A 21,055-nucleotide genomic window follows, 5' to 3' on the forward strand; every position below is an offset into this window, starting at 1 on the left:
CGTTCACTTGTCATGCCGAAGACCCGGGATCAGTTTCCCTCATGGGTACAATGTGTGAATCCCGTATCAGGGGTCCCTGCTGTGATATTGCTAAGAGTGCAGTAAAACCATACTCACTCACTCCTTACCCATGTGCATGATTATAAAGATCGGAGATTCTATCATGTTGGTTGTTGACATGTTTATCTGCAACCTAGCATTGTTGATATATACTGGCTCCAAAGGCCAGGTTATCAGATTTTCATCCCTACCCACCTTCCTACCAAATGCCCCATCTCAAGTCATTGTATAAGGATGAGTCATGTTTTTGTGGAAAATTACACAATAAAACCACATCAGATAATCAGACTGTTAAGGACTCACATCCATCCATCTGGCTACGATGACTAAATTAGGTTGTGTAAATTGAAAAATAGTCAAAATTATCCTGTGTCAAAATTTTGAGACATTTTGGTGAAAATTTCATAATTGTGTATTGTGGCCTTGTCTTAAAGTCTTATATGCGTGTATGCCATACTTCAATCACAGAGCAGGATTGTCAGTTTGTGCTGTCCTATTATACTTCCTCTGCTAAGAACAGTGTAGCTGGTGAATCTGCAGTGCTGTGGGTATGCCTTAATATAAGTGACAGATATTGATAAAAGTGCTATGACTAGAGAAAAATATTTTCTTTTTGACACACGTTCTGTGTACATTGATATCTAGCTAGTCAGAGCTCAGAACAAAGTGCCTCTTAGCCATGTGATTGTAGTGCCTGTGTTGTGACTTGCTGACATTGTTATTGTATTGTCTTGCTATGTAGCCTGCTGAAATCTGCTTTTAAGCAATAAATATATGTTTACATGACCACAGACCTTTGTTTCCTGTAATGTGAGGGGATGGAAGGTAGCCTAGTAGTTAAAGTATTTGTTCGTCACACCAAGGGCCAGTGTTAGATTCCCAACATGGGTCTGTCTCTGGTGTCCCCTGCAGTGATGTTGCTGGAATATTGCTAAATTGGAGTAAAACTAGAACCTTCTCACCTTGGAAGTGAGACCTGCCATCTAGAACATGCATTATGTCTGACCATCTAGAACATGCATTATTTCTGACCATCTAGAACTTGCATTTCATCATATGTTAACTGCAGCCTGAGTAAAGTTACCTGATGCAACCTCCTACTAGGTTTTGTTAGACCCAGTGTAGGAGTGTAACGAATAACATCGGGGCTAAGTTTACTAAGACTGATGAACTGAAAGGTTGTTTACTACATCCCCTCACTCACAGACCTGTGGAGAGGTAAGTCAAGATGCAGTTTTTCTTGCTTGTAAGAGGCAGTCAACTGGATTCATGGGTCAGGCTCACTGACTCGGTTGAAGCTTGTCAGAGCATCCAAATTGTGAAGGTCAGAGCTTATGATTATCTGCGCCAGACTTGCATATTTACAGTAAGTGGCATGAAACAACAACCTGACTGTGACAGATGGATACTCTCTGTTAACTGACAAATATCAGAACTGGCAAATACGATTCTTACATTATAAATTGGAGACTCATACGGAGTCTTCATCAGAGGCTAAAGGGTGTCTCCATTGTTTCTGGAAAGATTCCCTGATCAAGGGTCCAGATTCACTCTTATGTATCAGCACCAGATGCAATTTCACTTGTTTCCAAGGAGACAGTATTTTTTGCAATCTCTCAACTTGCTGTAGTATAGCTGAATTACCTTTCAAAGTTCATTCACTGTTTCATGAAGACAAATAACACAAAGTTTATACCTGAATCACAGACATTTAATGACCAACAATGCAATAGGGACCAACAGTGATGGTGGCCTTGCCCAATGATGCCAAAGGGACTACGCCGCTGGTGGCCATATCATAAGGCCCAACACCAGTGTTAACAATGCCTTGTAATGCTAGAAGCACTTTATGGCCCAATACAGATGCCTATCATGCCCTGTAATGCTAGAAGCACCACAGGGCCAAATACCAGTTTCCATGATGACATCTAATGCTAGAAACGCTATAGGGCCTAGCTCTAGTGTCAGCCATGCACTGTTATGCTACAAGCACTATGGAGACCAAGACAGCTGTCAATGATGCCCTGTAATGCTAGAAGCATAATAGGGCCTAACACTTATGCTAGCCATGCAGTGTAATGCTCCAAGCACTATAGAGACCAAGACAGTTGTCAATCATGCCCTGTAATGCAGGAAGCAGTATAGAGACCAAGACAGTTGTCAGTCATGCTCTGTAATGCTAGAAGCACTATAGAGACCCACCAGTTGTCAATCGTGCCCTGTAATACTTGAAGCACTATGGGGACCCATACAGTTGTCAGTCATGCCCTGTAATGCTAGAAGCACTATATGGACCAATTCTAGAGTTGACCATGCCGTATTATGCCACATGAATATTATGTTTGGTGTTATGCATGGCAAACTCCAGAGTGACCATTAGTTAGAGTGGCTGTGGCCATGGTTAGTGCAGTCTAAAAATAAGGCACTTCTTTAAGCAAGCTTCGCCTTCTCTCCATCCCTTTTTTCTGCCAGTCTGTCCTGTGCAACCAAATTATCACCATTATCACACTGTAACCATGGCAACAGCACACAACCAGTTTACACTTTGCGTATTAAATTTACAAGTCATTTGTACAAAAATATCACGAAGAAGACCTAGACAAGGACAGTCAGTGAGCAGAAATAATCACAACAATTTGTAATAGCACAAAACATTTGAGGATTATTTTTCACATCTTGTTTTTGATTACAAGTGATGAAACTTTCTGAGCACTATACTTCAAAATATCTGGGATCAACAAACATAACAATAAACATTTTGGAATAATTTATCACTTGAATTATTTTTGATTTCCAACAGTGATCACAGCATTTGAAGAGCTCTACTTGAATACAAGTACTGAATGTATACTGCATAACAAACATCCCATGCATGCCTTCTCCCTCTGGAGTAAGCAGTGTTCACCTTAGCTTCACTTGTAAGGGGACATAAGATGCACAATGTGTTCCATTAGCCCAAATTCTGTGGCCATCACCTCAGCTATCATTTCCTACACATCCTTTCTGTTACTAGATTTCTTGTCTACAAGGTCATCAACGTCTATTTTAATGTGAACACTAACTGATGTTTGGTATTATAATTGTCTGACATTGAAGTAAATTTCAATCCCCAGGCATTCCAATCATCAAAATATTACTGGCATGTATCATACCATTTGATATGGTACATTTTTCTTTCCTCTATCAGCTGGATAAATTATTGTAAGGTTCTTGTTTTATGACACTATAAAGCTTTGTAAAGTAGTTATCAGTATGTCCAAATAGTTTTGTTTTGAAAGGATCTGGTATCCATAGCAACATGACTTACTTTGGGAATAGGCATAGTTGTATACAAATGTTGATGAGCTCACAAGGCTATTATATACAACATATCTCAACATGTGAAGGAATAATGAAACAATGGCATCCATCTGTTACACACAGTACAATAATGCTTTGTCTTAAAATCAAGTAAATTTACAGCAGTACAAGATCCAGTTTCTAAAACAACTGTTAGAAACAAATAGCCAAAGTCTAAAAAATCTCTAAAAGAAAATGTCTAACTTTGGAATGTACAGCATAAAATAAACAAATCTGACAACAAAATGAAATACTAAACATAGCACTGTAATGAAGTTACAGAGGAGCACTTTCCGCTGTGGGGAAGGGGAATAGCCAGTACAATGCTAGACCTGTCATAGCATCCAAGATCTGTTCTTGGACTGAGTCGTATTCACTGCAAAGTGCTATATATCCCCATTCTATATGGTGTATAACCACACCAGAACACACACACACAAGCAATGACCATCAACTGATGGGTATATTTCTGTGACAGATGATATCTAGGCTCACACCTAGATTGAAACACATGAGATGGCATCTCCAATGCTGAGTAACTGTTTCTGTAATGACAGTATTCACTGACAACAATTTTCTCTCTTCTGTATCACACAACAGCCAATGTTATAACTTCCTCCCAGAAAATCATGTATACATGATGTAATTAATATTTCAATGCTGTTATTGGAATATCAAGGGCATTATAAAAATGGCGCCTATTTCTCATTGTCTGTTTTATCTTTCACTGTCTCTGTTTCAAAAAGAAAATAGATTAAAGTAAATTTGTGTATTCTATATATTTTATATATTTTAGAGCTGCTGTTCCACATGTGTGACTGGCCTGTGTGTTGCATAGTGGGATGTATGTAACGTTTGAGATACACACAAACCACTGCTCTCGGTCTTCATCATCTTACATCTGGGTAGTAACATTGCTTATCTAACAAGTACACTAGCATTTGACACAGAAACAAGAAAGTACCTCAATACTTAAGCATGATAAAAAGGGTGTGAATTATAACAAATCGATCCTTGACAAAAATATAAAAACATCAATATAGCAGTACCAAGAACCCATATATTCCATAAAAAAATCCTTAATAAAACAAGTTTCGTCAATAACAGAATTTAGCAAATTTCATTCACCAAAATAAACAGTTAATTATTCTTGCAGTAGTGGACTGTTAAGCATGTATAAGTGGACATTCATATTCAATACTACAACTCATGACATGGTACAGGACACTGACTATGAGGATGAACATCACGGGGTTAATATTGCAAAACTCTTGGACGGCATCAACAACCAAAGAAATGATGTTTACAACTATGGATAATTCAGCAGTGCCTTAATATGTAAGGAAAATTGTTCAAGTATTTTCCTTAAAGAAAGACAATGGAAAAATCTCAAAACTCTAATAACCGGGATCCCTACTAAAATGCTTTGTAAATATTGAAAACAAATTGCTCAGTTCCAACCCATCATTTCTCTGATTCTTCACAAATGAAAACATTTCTGAAACACTGACACAATGTATTAGGAATGATACATGTACATGTGGCGTTATTAATGTAGGCATGGGAATATAAGTGGATATCATGTGTAACATGTGGCTGTATATGCAATGTTAATACACCTCCATGCAACACAATGACATGTCAACAATGTGATGTCCATGTCAACAATGTGAATATGTCCCAATGCAATACATGGACATGTCAACGATGTGAATACACTCCTGCAAAATATACACCTATCATCAATGTGAATATACCCATGCTAAACATACACCTATCAACAATGTAAATATTCCCCATACAATATGTGGGCATATCAACAATGTGAAAAGACCTTTTTCATACAATACTTGGACGTATTAAACATGTGAATACACCCAATGAAATAGGTGGATATGTCAACAATGTGAATACATCCTCATGAAATATCTGCAGATGTTAACAAAGTGAAGACACTGTCCATGTAACACCGTATCCAAGTACTATACAAAATGTAACATGGATGGAGGGATACCACTTGCAAACAATATAAAACAAAAGGTACAAGGGAAATACTCAATATATATCACAACCATATATATACACTGGCATGAAATGACTTACAATACTGCCTACAGGTTTTCTCCTAATGGGACTTTAGTGAAACAAGCTCAAGTAATCAGGTCACTGTTGTTGCTCACAGCATAGCATGAATAACATGGATATAAAATATTATGTTTTCTTCAGAACATAATAAACAAATCCCAAAAATATCTCTTCAGCATGCACATGCATAAATTTGCATATATTATGTACCTGTCAACAAAATAACAAAGTGAGAGGACGGAATTGCCATCTGGTCATTCTATAATGCTTTCTGGTTACGAGAACATAAACCTCCACTCTGTCTATGTAATACAACTGTTTCCATTTTTAGCACAAAACAATATTTAATAAGAAATGTGATAATAACACAAGATACTTTGTGATGAAATGGTGACATTTCTACAACTGAAACACTCCTATACCATGTCTGTCAAGGGTTCTCAAATACTGAAATCACCTAATGAAGTGGAACAATGTGTTAACAGATGAATTATGGCACATTTTAATGTTATTGCTCATAAATAATTATAATCTTCCCCATAAGTATATTTTCCTCACTTATTTACAGACAAGGAGGGGAAGTTCAGCAAAGGGGAAATAAGGGGGGAGCTTTAACATAGACATTATGGGGAGAGGTCTAACAAAGACATAATGGTGGCTGGGGCTGGAGAGGTGGAGGCTAACAAAGGAGGGATTCTCAGAATTCAACAGCAGAACTTCAACAGACTTTGCCACCAAAATCTGTATCACCCATTGTGGATTTCTCAACAAATGTTAGCAAAAGATAAAAATGACTATGATATGCATTAAGGGCGATCTAGAGACAATCTGTACATAATATTCTAAGCATGTGTAAGCTATATAAGATCACAGCCAAGAAAGGTAATAAAAAGGAGTGTTGTTCAACTTAGACCCTCACAACACTTTTCTCTTAAACCTGATTGTTGCAATGCCTGTGTTGGGACAGAGCACACTGTCTAGACATTAATTGGGTTAAGACACTGCCGAAAACATTGGCTCTTGTTCATGAGTCATTATGTATGTTTGGTAACGGAGAGTTAGAGCATGATGTATATGTAATTAATGTGAAGCCAACATGTTTAGTCAAACTTTGTTAAATATTGCTGTTTCAAAGATGATTAAAAAAATTCCAAATTAAACACAATTCAAAAGATTAAAAATGTGAAACGCTTAGAATACCATGCATATTTCTGCGTAGGTGACTTTCTCTTTGATAAAATGATATCCAATGTTTGAAAATGAAGATGTAAGAAAATGCTGGGTGATATATATCACTGTGCACCTGGAAACAGTTTTGCAGTCAAACAGAGCATTGCTGCACTGCAATAACTACACTGAGGAAACACGCTACATCTGTCTGGTGTGAGCAGCTGAATTGGCCAGAATTACTTACTTGGTATAGTCAAAGAAAACTCTCATATTGTACACTTATCTAAATAGCTAACCTTTTCATGCACAACAAAGAATGTTTCAAGATTGTCACAAACATGGCGGTCATCCACATATTCAGAACAAATGAGTTATACTAATTCCCAGAAACAATAATAATTTGAACCATCCTTCCCCAGCTACATGTTCACAGTTGGTACCAAAGGCTTCTCCTCAAATATTTTCTCAGCAACAGGTTAACAGTTGGTACAAAAGCTTCTTCTCAAACATTTCCCTATCAACACGTTAACAGTTGGTACAACAATTTATTCCTAATTCTCCACTCACAACATGTTCACAATTGGTTCAAAGACTTCTCAAATATTTCCCCAGAAACATGTTAACAGTTGGTACAAAGAATTCCTCTCTAGCAGCATGTTTAGAGTGGATACAAAGAATTCGCTTCTGATACCTCACTAGAAACATGGCACCAACACCTGACTGATACTTTCTCTCAAGTGTATAGTTTGTATCAACATCTGACAACTACTCCCCTAGCAACAAGGCGATAACAGTTTGTAGCAACATCTGACAACTACTTCTCCCCTAGCAACTATGCATAAACAGTTTGTATCAACACCTGACAACTACTTCTTCCCTGGCAACTGTGCATTAACAGTTTGTATCAACACCTGACAACGACTTCTTCCCTGGCAAACTATGCATTAACAGTTTGTATCAACATCTGACAACTACTTCTCCCTTTGCAACTAAGCATTAACAGTTTGTACTAACATCTGACATCTTCTTCCTCCCTTGCAAATGATTATTGTTGTTACCAAATACTCAGAACACGTTTTCTAATACCCTCATTAATGCTATATCTATTACCACTATTAGCAGGTGTTCATGAAACAGGTGAAGATATTTTACAGTCATGTTGAAAGACAAAGTAAATGTTAAAAGAAAACAGGGATGACATATTATGACTTGAAAATATATCAGTTAAAGCATGCCTCCTCAGAGATCCACATGATGATGTAAAGATACAGCTATTAAACCTTGCTGTCATCTGACTAAAAGCTGGAACCTTTGGAAAATGTACCACATCTAAAACAGAAAATATGTTATTCAAAGATGGACGGCTTTGGATGGAGATCCTATAGTCATAACTGACACAGACTTGAAATAACAAATGTTCCAATAACCCTTCAAAAGCAACACACATACTGAAGTGTGTGTAAATAATAAAGACATGAAACAAGAAAATAGAAACTGAAAACCTGAATAATTAACACTGAACTCCTGACCAACACATATGCAAGATTGTATGATACATGCTAGGCAGTTGACCAAGCTCTTGTCTCTACGAGAATTGTGTTGGGATAGCTAGGTGATGGGATGACCTGACTAAAGTCCTCACCAAGTCAAACATAACAAGTGGTAAGAATATAGCATCACAGTCTCACTTTGATTCTTACCAGATACAACATCCTATTTTGGCTTCATTTTCAGCAAAGGATACACCTGATGACGTCTGCACTGAGCAGTCTGCCCTTTCAGCATGACAATGTTGATGATATGTGATACACTGTAACACAACACATGGAATATACAATATATACAATACATGTTGGGCACTATATTCCCAGTAACTCATGATAAAAAAGGATGCCATAAAGCAGAATGTCCACAAATTATGCTGCCATCTTGGGACTTCATTAAAATGGACGGCTACATTCTGTCACTGAATATCACAATTCTGTAGTGTTCGTTTTCTAAATGCTGACAGACGTGTCATATTCCCAGCATGGTATGAAGCTGATAGTGCGGCAGTCACGACACCTGAGTGCGTAGTACCATATTTATCTGACATGTAAAAACAGCATCTGTTTGACATGTAAATACAGTGTCCTTCTCCCAGAGACTTGACATTTTCAAACATCCACCATGAAAGACCACATACGTATCACCACGAAAATGACAATACGTCCCTGCCCATTCAATCCAGTACGAAAAACACTGTCCACTTGTCACATGCCAACCAATTGTAGAGCAGGTAATGATGCTGCATGTTGTCACGGTGACGAAAAGGAGAAGGCTAGGTGGATCCATCAGCTGCATATACAGCAGAGAGTCGACTGTTACAGCGGTCTACAGCAGATAGCTGAAGGAACTGTTGCATATTGGCCTCGTCTTGCCCTGCCATGCTGAACTGTTCAAAGCCTGCTGGCATTGGCTGGTCACCGTACCCTGTCATACAAAGGTAAACATCTCAACACATGACCTGACAAGGTTGAATACACATACAAACATTACATCATGCAGGTCTCTAGATAATTTTTCACCATCAGGAGTACATATTCCTTATTTTGTAATATAGGAGTACTGGAAACCTAAAGAATACATTTACATTTCGAGTACTGAATGGACTTTAATGGAACAGCAGTAATCTTGTGTTTCGTTTCATATATGCACTGTCTGAATGAAAACCGTACTGGAAAACTAAAGAGTGCAGTTAGAATATTGAATGGAATTTAATAGAGTGGCAGTAATCTTGTGTTTCGTTTCATATATGCACTGTCTGAATGAAACCCGTACTGGAAAACTAAAGAGTGCAGTTAGAATATTGAATGGAATTTAATAGAGCAGCAGTAATCTTGTGTAGCATGTCAAATATGCACCACAACATTGCCTTTCTTACGTAAACAGGTCAATAAACATTAAAACAATACTTTTTCAGACATACATGTCTGCAAACGTTTCTGAGACCATACATCATTGCTGTGGTGTGTATCTGCTACATATTCTAAATTATTTCCCACTATATTGTGCATATTTTTCATCCGTACATATGCCAATATGCCCACTATCTGGTGCTCTGATAATGTATTGGGTATATCACATGCAATATACATAGAACTCAGTAAATAGTATACAGTAAACAACACATTAAACAAACACTTATAACTATCTAGCAGATAATACTTTATATATATTTGTATACTCAAAACAAACTACATTTGCTAATATTGACACTTTTGTCCATAAGATAATTTAGAACAGTACTAGTAATTGATATTAGAAGGTCTTTGTAAAGTCTAGCACTTAGGCAATAATGACAATTTTATAATACATGGATCTGTACACTATCAGGTCTTCAAATGATCAACACACTGATCTACAACTATTGTAGTTATCCCTATAGTATTGGACTCCAGAAATACACTATACTTGAGCAGGGAATCGTACTATTGCAGAACAATAAAGTCTCTCTTATCTTATATCTTCATTTTGACAAGCAAACTCAACATAACATCTTGAGGGGATGGCACAGGAGTTATTCTTTCCAGAGACCATTACTTCATATAACACTTCATACTAAAGCATCCAGACACTCACCCTGTTGGCTAACAAATGCCTTCTGCATATCCACAGGCATATTGGTGAACTGCTCCTCCGTGAAGTTCTGAAATGATACACGCTGCGACTGCATGGCTCCCATACGGCAGCTGTTGATGTTGGTGAAGGCGTTGGAACCGGCAAACGGCAACCGCTGAGGGTACTGAGGGTAGCCACCCTGGTTTGGCATGTCTGTAGATGAGAAAACCACAGAAATACTACTGGGTACATATATCAGGAACACATTCTTCTTAGATGAATCCAATTCCTAATCATGATACCTGTTCTTCGACAGAAATTTTCTAAGGACTAACACGACTTCTAGAGAACTGGCTATGGCGTGATAATGTAATCACCTCCCTTTGCTGCCTTCGCATTCTCACCTTAGCCAATCAGCTAAGCCGCCATTAGAACTGAGCATAGAAGTGTCAAGAAAGATAGAGGTCAAAGCTTTGAAGGTTTGTTCACTGTGTGACTCAGATTAGGGGGAAATCATACAGACAAAATGTCAGACTCGAACCTTTAAAAAACTATATGTCTCCTTCTACCTCTTTCAGAGTTTCTCTGCATGATTTGTGTTGCCAAGTAATTGATCAGATAATCTATAAAGTAAAAGTGAGTTGTGATTGGTATGATCAACTTCCCAGTGTCGACACCTGATTGGATAAAAAAAAAAAAAAATAGCCAAGGGAGGTTATATAATTATTGGACTGAGCTGTAGATGCATCCAGGGTATAGTGGAGACTTATCAGAACGTACACCCTGGTGATATCGAGGATGCAAGATATGGGACGGACCAAGTAACTACTACAATTAGTAATGTCATGTTGTATAGCGTAGAGTTTCCAAACAACAGGTGATTGCTCAGGGTGCTTAATCAGAATCTGATTCTTAATACCCTGGATAACACAAGCTGGCTGTTAGGCGATCGAAGGTTATAGTCACTTCACTTTATCCAACTGGGTAAGCATTTTCTGCTGAGTGAACAGAGACAATTATTTTGTACAAACTCACTTGCCTAAGAGGATGACAACATGAATCACATGTGCTTCCTTGTGGCCAGGACTGAAGTCCTTGAAACTCTCCGGAGTCAAGCTGACAAATACAGTCACCCAACCAAGGACTGTCGGAGCTCAACGTTGCTGAACCTCAAGTGATTCATGACCTGAGCTCTGTGCACAAGACACCAGTAGTGGGGTTTGGTGGACTTACCCTGCATGCTCCCAGATGGTGGGTAGCCCTGGTAGGATGTGGCTGGGTATGGGTTGGGTTGCATATTGTTCAGCATGTTGGGAGCATGTCGGCTGATGGGTGGAAGTGGCCGAGGACTCAACATGCCCTGGGAGGGTCCAGGAGAGTAGCCACTCATGCTGAAATGATAGAGAGAGATAATTAGTTGTCTACCAAATGGACTACACTATAGCCATTACACAGTAACTGGCAAACCATTTGTGTGCCACCAAGTCAGGATATACTGTGTACACTAATCTTCATACATATATACACATTCTTATACAAATCGATGCACTATGCCCCTGTATCCCTGCTGCTAATGCTGCAATACATCAATATGACAGCAGTATTACAATATCCTGTGAATAATAAAGTGCATAGAGAAAAACAATCAGCAACAATCCATATGATATATGATATAATTAAATACTGCACAGCCAGTCAGGTTGGACACAATGTCCCTTTTCAGTCAATATTCCCCACAATCACGCAGTGCTGGTTACCTGTTCTGACCTGTTTTTAAGGCCCCTATACACAAAAACTTCCAGTGTCAGTAGTCAGTCACAATATACTGGTGCCTACCTCAACAGCCATTTATAGCTGCTTATGAAATCTTTTTGCAGAAACATGCTTCCCAAAGCAAATTATATATAGAAATCCAAGGGCATGGGAACTATTTATACATCAAAGCTAGAAAGAGAACATTATTTTATCTTTATGCCCAGGGAGGACAAGTAGACCAACATACACTATGTCTACATGCTTATCCTGTCTCTATGTTTCCTAGGGGATCTAGCTATTTCACACCTCATTCACTGATACAAGCACTGTCTTATTGATAAGATATTTCTGTCTCAAAGTAGGGAAAAGGTCCTTCCCCTTGCTGACAGAGGGATGCACTTCCCCTCACACTGAGAAACTCATCCCACTTGCCTGAGTCATGTCACACCTGTATCATTCAAACAAACGTGTTATATTACCTGTGTAACCATATGCTGACATCAATGGATAATACGACCTGTAACAACCACCTTCAACTTCTAAGTATAATACCACCCATAACAACCACCTGCAATGCTAACCATAACAACCACCTGGAATACCAACGATAACAACCACCTGCAATACTACCCATAACAACCACCGGCAATACCACCAATAACAACTACCTGCAATACCAACCATAACAACCATCTGCAATACCAACCATAACAACCACCTGCAATGCCAACCATAACAACCACCTGCAATGCTACCCATAACAACCACCTGCAATACCAACCATAACAACCATCTGCAATACCATCACCAACAACCACCTGCAATACTACCCATAACAACCACCTGCAATACCAACCATAACAACCACCTGCAATGCTAACCATAACAACCATCTGCAATACCAACCATAACAACCACCTGCAATACTACCCATAACAACCACCTGCAATACCAACCATAACAACCACCTGCAATACCACCAATAACAACTACCTGCAATACCAACCATAACAACCATCTGCAATACCAACCATAACAACCACCTGCAATGCTACCCATAACAACCACCTGCAATACTACCCATAACAACTACCTGCAATACTACCCATAACAACCACCTGCAATGCTAACCATACCAACCACCTGCAATACTACCCATAACAACCACCGGCAATACCACCCATAACAACCACCTGCAATACTACCCATAACAACCACCTGCAATACTACCCATAACAACCACCTGCAATACTACCCATAACAACTACCGGCAATACCACCCATAACAACCACCTGCAATACTAACCATAACAACCACCGGCAATACTACCCATAACAACCACCGGCAATACTACCCATAACAACCACCTGCAATACTACCCATAACAACCACCGGCAATACCACCCATAACAACCACCTGCAATACCACCCATAACAACCACCTGTAATACTTTCATTTAAGCTCCCCTCACCTGTCCTCCTCATTGACCACACTGAGAGTGCCGGTGTTCATGGGACTGCCCTGCATGCTGACTGGAGACTGGTGGCTGCTGACACCTGTGGCAGTACCGCAGCGACTGGAATGTGTGCTGGAGAAGCTGATACCTGCAGACACAAATACACATGTGTTCAATACTTCATAACACAGGTGTGTCTCAGAGTACTTCAAAACACAGGCTTACCTCAAAGTACTTTCAGATGTAGGTGTGTCTCAAAATCCTACACAACACAGATGTATCTCAAAATTTTTTATGACAACACATCAGAATACCGATATGCATATGACTGGTAGTCATAAGATATTCACCAGTTCTTCTATTTTATGGAATATACTGGATGTTGACCAATACAAAGTTAAAATGTCCGGTAATTTAAAAGGCTTTGGGCATCATGTCTGGCACATTTTAACATAAATTTTCTTACTACCTCTGTTGGTTTTTTTTCTCCTCAAAAAGGTTTACGGTATGACATCGAGGTGCAAAAAATAGCAGTATGTATGTATATCTCTCTCTCTCTCTCTGTGTGTGTGTGTGTGTGTGTGTGTGTGGGTGGGTGGGTGTGGGTGGGTTGGTGGGTTGGTGGGTGGATGCCGGTCTGTCTGGTAAAAGTTAAGAATCACTGGAATTTGAAGTGCCAGTCAGTCACAATGTTCAGCTGTAAAACATGACAGCAGAAATGCTGCTCATTATTATGTTTATATGTATATAGGGTGTTTATTAGCCACCTGTTAAAGCTCTAAGTAAACTTAGTCTTCATTATTTAAAGTTCACCCTTCATTCAATAACAATACAATTTAGTCAAGTAACTGTACCCAACATGCAATATTTTGTCTTCAATCAATATTCCACTGATAAAATGTTACTTTTAGCAAGCTATTCTCATACCAGATTTCCAAATATATAATGTTTTCAAATTATCAAAGGCTAACATGGATATTATCTAAATCTCCAGCCTAGAGGGTAGAAAAGCGAAGGGTTGTTAGCTATGAAAGATAAGAAATGGTTTAACATGTGACAGGTAGTTGTCTATTTGGCATATTACGTGACTGACAAATGGCATCGACCTTACACTGTGTATACAGCTACAACTTCAACTGGTGTATAATGGTCATTATGTACCTGCCTCTCCATTACCCCGACAATTGTTCTCATTGAGACCAGGGACACAGCTCCGACCAAATAAAGGCATATCCTAGCTACGCTTAACTGTTGTTTGTACATTAGATTACAAGCTAGATGGGTTTTAGGGTGACTGACTTAACTAGCAAAGCTGGGTGTTTGAGTCGGCGCTGGAAGATCTTGAGGTAGGAATGTGAGGAGGTGATTGTCATGTTAGACCCTACATTCTTTAATATATCACTGGCTGGTCTTTGTGACATCAGGACATATCCTAAAACAGCCTACAACTATCACTCACTGGACAGAAAATGACCAACATTTTAAGATATTAGGTTTCCCTATCAACACAATACAATTTTAACAACAGTTGTAACAACTTTTCAGTACAATACTATCAACCTACAACTCATCAACGTACTATGAATGCAACTGATACAAATACACTCTTCAAAACTGAAAAAGACATGAATACACTTCAAAGGATATATCATACTGGCAGACAGAGGCAATATATATCGTGACATCAACACTGAAGCCTTAAATGTGTGTGTGGCTACAGACTGTTGTCAGTTACATATCGATAGATAAAGACAATATATACCATCATATGAAGAATGACACTTGCCTGTGTGTGTTGCTAAAGACTGTAATACCTTTCATGTTGGAAGAAATAGACAACATATACCCTGATATCAATCTTTTTAACAGCTAACATTCAGTCCAAGATAACAGACACATACAGTCCAAATAAATGAATTGTGCTTGTTGTCTAATGTGAAACTTAACAATACTTTTGATGTGTACATTTTACAAGAGGGATTAAAATGGATACATTCATGGGTACATATATGCCTTACTTGGGAACATGTGTGACTTACTAGGGTACATATATGCCTTACTTGGGTACGTGTGACTTACTTGGGTACATGTGTTACTTTCTTGGGTACATTGTGACTTTCCTGTAAGTGTATTACATTTGTGACTTTTTGGGTAGGGGTGTAACATTTCTAAGAAACGTGTTACTCGAGTATGTGTGTGACTTACTTGGGTACAAGTGTGACTTACTTGGGTAGGAGTGAGACTTACTCATGTACATGTATGACTTACTTGGGTACTTGTGTGAATTACATGGGTACATGTGTTACTTAGTCGGGTGTATGCGTGTTACTTACTCGGGTACATGTCAGATGCGGTGCCCGGCATGGATGCATGAGGTGAGCGTCCGAGCCCGCTATCTGTGTGCTCCATGGGAGAACCCTCGGGTCTCAGTGGCTGGATTGAGAGGCAGTCATTGAGGAGGTCAGGTGGTGGCATCTCCGCCTCCTTCTTCAGCTGAAGAAAAACAAAAAAAGCATGCAAGTGGTGATTAGGTGTGTGAGTATGTGAGCCAGTGAATGACAATGCCGCCATTTGTAATGCAATCTTCAAGTGGCAAACCAATGACTATATGTGTCAACAATAATATAAGCCAGTGGGTTGGAGGATATGCAGCCAACCAATGCTGACACTCGGGGGACTGAAGGGCCAAAGATCAAAGGATGAAAACAAAGAAAATCAATACATGCACTCATCACACAAGTATTCATAGATCAAAGGGGCGCTAGGTTCTCTGAAAAAACAGTTTAGAAATCTAGCTGCAATTCATATTTCGTTTTCACAAAAGAAATAACAATTTCCACACCAGTGCCTATATTACCTAGAAAAACTTCCCAACAACTGCTTACTGTCAAAACACAAACCCATTTACAATTACAATTAGAATACCAAACAATAAATGACACTGTGCAGGATTTATGTGATCGTATAATTTTCCCTTATTTCTCAAGAACTCACAGGAACCAGGACTGCTGTCTACCGGTTGTATGCTATGTTAAAATGGCAGCAATATTGAACAGATATTGGTGTAAAGCAGCCAACAGCTTCTGAGTACAATATTTGTTTGTTATTGCAATCAAGTGCCATTTTACCCCTTGGATGCTGAGTTTTTATCAGGCGCACATTTTCATAAGGTTTGAAAAGTGAAAGCTGTGCAAGAATTGCACTCGCATGGTCCTGGATCTCTGTACAGAGATCAAATTGCACAGAAAGGTAGATTTTTTAATTTCTTAGCTGTTGGTATAGATAAGTGAGACTACATCAGCGGTTTGAAGAATAGACACTGCTAAATGTTGTCTAAAATGTTTGTATGTGTTAAAAAACAGTAACTTTCTGTTCTTTATTGTGCACTGATAAAAAAACTCTGCTACGATTTTCTTAAGTTTGCATCTGTAAGGAAAATGTAAGCAAAGAAAATACAGTTTGATATCTGAATGCCATACGTACATATGAAATGGATTTATGTGCCAATACATAACGCTATACGCACAACATTAAGAATGACCTGCAATAAATGTCAAAAATGAATTAACTTCTATGACGTCAAATGTTGACAGAGAGGTCATGCATGTACAAGGAAAAGGGGACATAACTCTGCCATGCTTAACACTTGGCCAGTTTACTGGCCCATGTCGCCCTAAAACTAAAAACAAACCAACAACTGGGCTAATGTAACTCAGACCACAAAGAGAGAATTTGTTGTGGATATGGACTTTATATTTCCATTATGTTTTGTTCAAGGTAAACCAAACTATTCCAGTACAAAGTTTCCCAATGTGAGTGGACACCTATTCGTACTTTCACACTTTGAAAGTTAGTACATAAGTACAAGTGTAAGTTAGTTCTTATACTGCCATATTCTCCTGTTTGTGTTGATGTATTTTGACTAATTTTGCATCATTATTATTAACGGAGTAACAGCCACAACTTCAATTGAGATGAAATGATTGAAAATAATTTTTACATTTTAGTTAACATCATGGCATGTTTTGTCCATCTTGTGAAGTAAAAAAAAAAGAGAGACTACAATGGTTTGCTGATTAGTATATATCTCACATAACTTCTATCGTGTATGAAAGGTCTTGGCTGCTCTGGCAGAATTCAACATTCTTTTGACAAAACATAAAATTAATGGTTTTACCACTAAAATAGTGTCCTGAATAGATCAACAAATGGATGGTTTAACTGCATATCTTATTGTGAGCAACATGTGCACATGTCTGGCATCAATTTAACGTAAATGCAAAATGATATTTCACTGCACCTGAATATTCACTGAATATTCATATAGTATATAATTTTTTCCTCTCCTGATTATGTAACTATTTCTTTTCATAAGTATGCAATGAAACACAAAAAGATTGCTTCTTTAGTATGGAACTATTAGAATATGGACGTAAGGTTTGTCCAAATTAAGACATGACCTTATTTATATACTTTTAAACACTTTTCATATAAATATTGTTTGAGTTGGATATTCTGCCACCACAATATGTTTTAATTGAATTTGAACTGATTGTATTATCGAAAACAATGATAAGGAATCATAAAACCTTTCTGACAAACTCGTACCTGGTCAATCAATATTCTTAAATGTTTTGTTTATATAACTACACAAACAAATTAAATGAGCAAGAGAACTCCTTTAAATATGTGTGCCTATACATTTCATAAGATGTATCAATCATTTTCATTCATATTATCAGTTTTACTACAAAGTTTGAAATAAGTTGCTGTCTATTAACCTGTTTATGAAATTGCTGTGTTACTCCCAATATATTGAACATTGTACATCACAGGAACTACAGCACATTTTGCAGTAATGGCTACATGTGATCTTCCAACACTTGTGTACAGTCTTAGGATGTGGTATACTACACTAAATGTGTCAATTTCCCATGTAAATATTATTTAAACAATCAAAACCAAGGCTGTATGTAGATAATGACATTAGTTTCATGAAAAACTATCTGAACGATACACAAAATATACATCATGAATATGTAATCAGAATGATAGGGTGATTGTGTTTAGTCTTGTTCAACTGGCCTTCACCTCAAAGTAATTGCCTGATATGAGCAACAATGCTACTGATTTCGTTCAAAATGGAGGCTTCCCTGACACTGGTATGTAGGATTTTGCAAGGACTCGACCCCTGATTCGGGGATTGTTTGTACATAAATAAATGATGTAAGTAATCAACAAAATTCTGACTGTGTATATGTTTTAATCATTTACATTGCAAATAATAGAAGAAACAAGAAATGCTGCTAAGTACCAGTGTCATTCTGTGTGATTTTGCATCAGTCATGGTGTCATGCTGCAAGGAAACTTTGATAGTTTCTTATGAAGCTTCAAATTATTGCATTGTATCTATTTGTAATTTGCAATTTCTTAATACGATACTCTTCCCCTGCATATTCTTAACATACTGAGTCAGTGTAAGAAATAGACGTCTGGATGTTGGAAAATTTCAGAAAATGCTACGTAGTGTAAAATTAGAAGTTTTCTTTGTTTACATTCAAACAAGTGCAGTCTTTCAAGCACAGCGTTCGTTTTCACACCCAATATATACGGTTTTATCTAGACAGTTGGTATTGGTGACAGGGACTATTTGTAATTTGATTCTAAGATGTATGGGGAATTCAATGATGCATTTGTTGCTGCTGACTATGAAATATATGTGATGTAATAGGCGTCTCAATACCGGCCTTCATGAAATGTGATTTTGTAAACACTATCCAATATTGTGGAAAGCGCACTTCAGCGTTTGTGTAAGTATATTTTCGAAAACATCCCAACTGTTTCTAGGTTCATCAGCGATGTTTCAGAATTTTTATTACTAGTTACCTGAAAACTTGATATCAGTGATCATTAATATGCTATTTTTGAAATTTAATACTCCCAGTATTTATCTGATTTTCACATTTCAAAACATATAACAAATAATGCTGTGAATCGCGATTTAGTACAGTGTGAAAAATGGCGACATTTGCGATGAAGCCAATTTTGAAAGGTAATATTAAGCACTTTAAAGTTGTCTGAGATAATGGTGGATGATATCAAGAGACATCGAATTTCCCAAAGAATTCAAAACAGAGAAGTATATTTATGCGCGTGATACATTTAGAATTTTATTGGACTTGAAAGTGAGGGTTGAAGAGAAAGGACATATATGAGTAATTCTGGGCCTGTATTCTACCTATCTAAAGACCTCTATGAAAAACATAGGATGACAAGTTGGGAGGGCAAGAATGGATGATAACCCAAAGTGGTTACAATATTATGTGTTACAATTTTATAATCTTCACACATTATAATCACAGCACATTCACACACACACATAACACAAATGCACGCCCACATGCACGCACGTACACACATATGCTGACATTCAAATTGTGAGGTTGTTGCTTTCCATACAAAAGCCCAATTGGTTTGCACCAAAATCTTGACAAATACCTGCTCGTGTACTTAACTAAAGGACTGACATACCTTCAAAGAATAGACAAGAATATGAATCAAACAATAGTCATTTTTCAGCACATTGATATGAGAACAAGAACACAATTTCCATGAACATACTGCACAGACATTGTCACAAAGAAGCTGTATATCTATGGCAATAAAAACAGACAAGCCTGACATTGGTTTTAATGAATCCTTATCATAAATCCCTCATTTGGCACTTTAGCACTTGTGTACAGGAAGGTAAGACCTCATTCTTTAACTGACCATCCATCAAGCAGGCAATCTTTGGGACAGGCAGCAACCAACAAGCCGCCAAGAGCCATTTCCTACAATCTTGGCATTTGTCCAGCTGTAGTAATTCACGACTGTAGCAGGTACCCTCAGACTGCCATCTCTCAGTTACAGAGTGGCAACATGATCACAAATTAAGTAAAGTCACCAGTTCCTTAATAAATTTTGGAGCCATTTTTATTTACTTTGCTTTTCATGAGGAGCATGAAGGCAGGGTAATTTATTTGGTTGGCCATTCTCTGCCTTGATGGATCCTTGCCAAGCAAAACTTGTTTAGAACAAACACCAAACCTGAAAACACTGCCTAACGTTTCTACATAAACCGTGATATTTCAAAAGAGGCGTGGAAAGAATCATGCTGGCAGAAATATTAATCATCATTCCCAAAGTAAATTATCTTGCTTTTGTTCACATCTATTAAACGGGTAGATCAAACCTTGAATATATTTCCAATATTCTCAGACACCATGTCTATAAGGTGATTGCAGGCTAGAAGAGCAACACCATAAAAAAGTTCTCAGTATTTCATACCATTTTCCCCTTAAACTATTCAAGTGACAGTTTAACAATTGAGATTGGCAAACCGCAGCATCAAGTAATTAACAGTGATTTCTGTTTTGGAAAGAACCCAAGACAACTTTACTTAGAGAAATCTAAAAATATGCCTCCAGGTAAAAAATGAACACCATGTAATATTAGCAAGGTTCCAGAAAGAGCATCAGGTTGGGTTACCTTCATCATGTATGCGACTTCAACCTGCTGACTTGTTAAGGAGGCCCTGTCAAACTAG

General features: G+C 37.9%; 1 protein-coding gene across 1 annotated transcript in view; it reads right to left on the reverse strand.

Moving 5' to 3' along the window:
* Positions 1 to 1,757: 1,757 nt before the first annotated feature.
* LOC137291379 (zinc finger protein GLIS3-like) overlaps positions 1,758 to 21,055 on the reverse strand; it is a 68,253-nt gene continuing 48,955 nt past the window's right edge. Inside the window, exons 6-10 of the mRNA XM_067822699.1 lie at positions 15,801 to 15,960; positions 13,483 to 13,615; positions 11,488 to 11,645; positions 10,276 to 10,467; positions 1,758 to 9,126 (exon numbers count right to left, since the gene is read on the reverse strand). Coding sequence (XP_067678800.1) covers positions 8,975 to 9,126; positions 10,276 to 10,467; positions 11,488 to 11,645; positions 13,483 to 13,615; positions 15,801 to 15,960 — 795 coding nt within the window. The 3' untranslated portion in view covers positions 1,758 to 8,974. The remainder of the gene's footprint in view (positions 9,127 to 10,275; positions 10,468 to 11,487; positions 11,646 to 13,482; positions 13,616 to 15,800; positions 15,961 to 21,055) is intronic.

Source organism: Haliotis asinina, chromosome 7 (genome assembly GCF_037392515.1).
Source record: "Haliotis asinina isolate JCU_RB_2024 chromosome 7, JCU_Hal_asi_v2, whole genome shotgun sequence".
NCBI lineage: Eukaryota > Metazoa > Mollusca > Gastropoda > Lepetellida > Haliotidae > Haliotis > Haliotis asinina.